Genomic DNA, 595 nt, shown 5'->3' with positions numbered 1-595 from the left:
CCTGCAGATATCGAGTCGGTTCTGGAAGAACACGGAGCAAAACACACCGGTGTATCCTCGTGTAACCCAGACGTTTCAAATGCGTGGGTGGATACTGACTATTTGTGGGCAGAGAATGCAGCACTCCGACAACAACTAGCCGAGTGCAAGTGAGTCTTTTTCTGTCCTGAATCATTTCCCAGACGTTTCAAATGACCACGTGGATACTGACTATTTGTGGGCAGAGAATGCAGCACTCCGACAACAACTAGCCGAGTGCAAGTGAGTCTTTTTCTGTCCCAGTTGAATCATTTCCATTCGTCTACTAATTTTCCACCTGGACATCCCTTTGTGAAGGTGTAAATTCAACAGTAAAACTGCTAATGTGTTTACAACCGTGCACACGTTATCACTTCGTGCCAAGGCATTTTTACCTGTCTGACAGCCCATACCTCAGTCTCATCGCTGATGAAGACCAGAGTCGATGCGACCGGAAGACAGGAGCAGATCGTGACAGCAATCGAGTCCTTTACCTCCAGTTTAAGTGCTTTTCCTTCCTTCTAATTCCGTTTCTTAGCCCAAGTACCTCAAAAACCTTTCAGTGTTTGACCATCGA

At 46.4% G+C, this 595-nt stretch overlaps 2 protein-coding genes across 2 annotated transcripts in view; one reads left to right on the top strand and one right to left on the bottom strand.

Annotated features, from left to right (window-relative positions):
- The window catches only part of T265_13612 (hypothetical protein), a gene marked incomplete at both ends in the record, with an annotated part of 6349 nt that extends 6090 nt beyond the window's left edge, over positions 1–259 (top strand). Inside the window, one exon of the mRNA XM_009169699.1 lies at positions 183–259. Coding sequence (XP_009167963.1) covers positions 183–259 — 77 coding nt within the window. The remainder of the gene's footprint in view (positions 1–182) is intronic.
- Positions 1–595, bottom strand: part of T265_04828 (hypothetical protein) — a gene marked incomplete at both ends in the record, with an annotated part of 16734 nt that overhangs the window by 6148 nt on the left and 9991 nt on the right. The gene's annotated exons all lie outside the window — the stretch shown is intronic.

This window comes from Opisthorchis viverrini (genome assembly GCF_000715545.1).
Source record: "Opisthorchis viverrini unplaced genomic scaffold opera_v5_85, whole genome shotgun sequence".
Taxonomy (NCBI): domain Eukaryota; kingdom Metazoa; phylum Platyhelminthes; class Trematoda; order Opisthorchiida; family Opisthorchiidae; genus Opisthorchis; species Opisthorchis viverrini.
The sequence above is the reverse complement of the archived record's forward strand: the minus strand, read 5'-3'. Positions and strand labels throughout refer to the sequence as shown.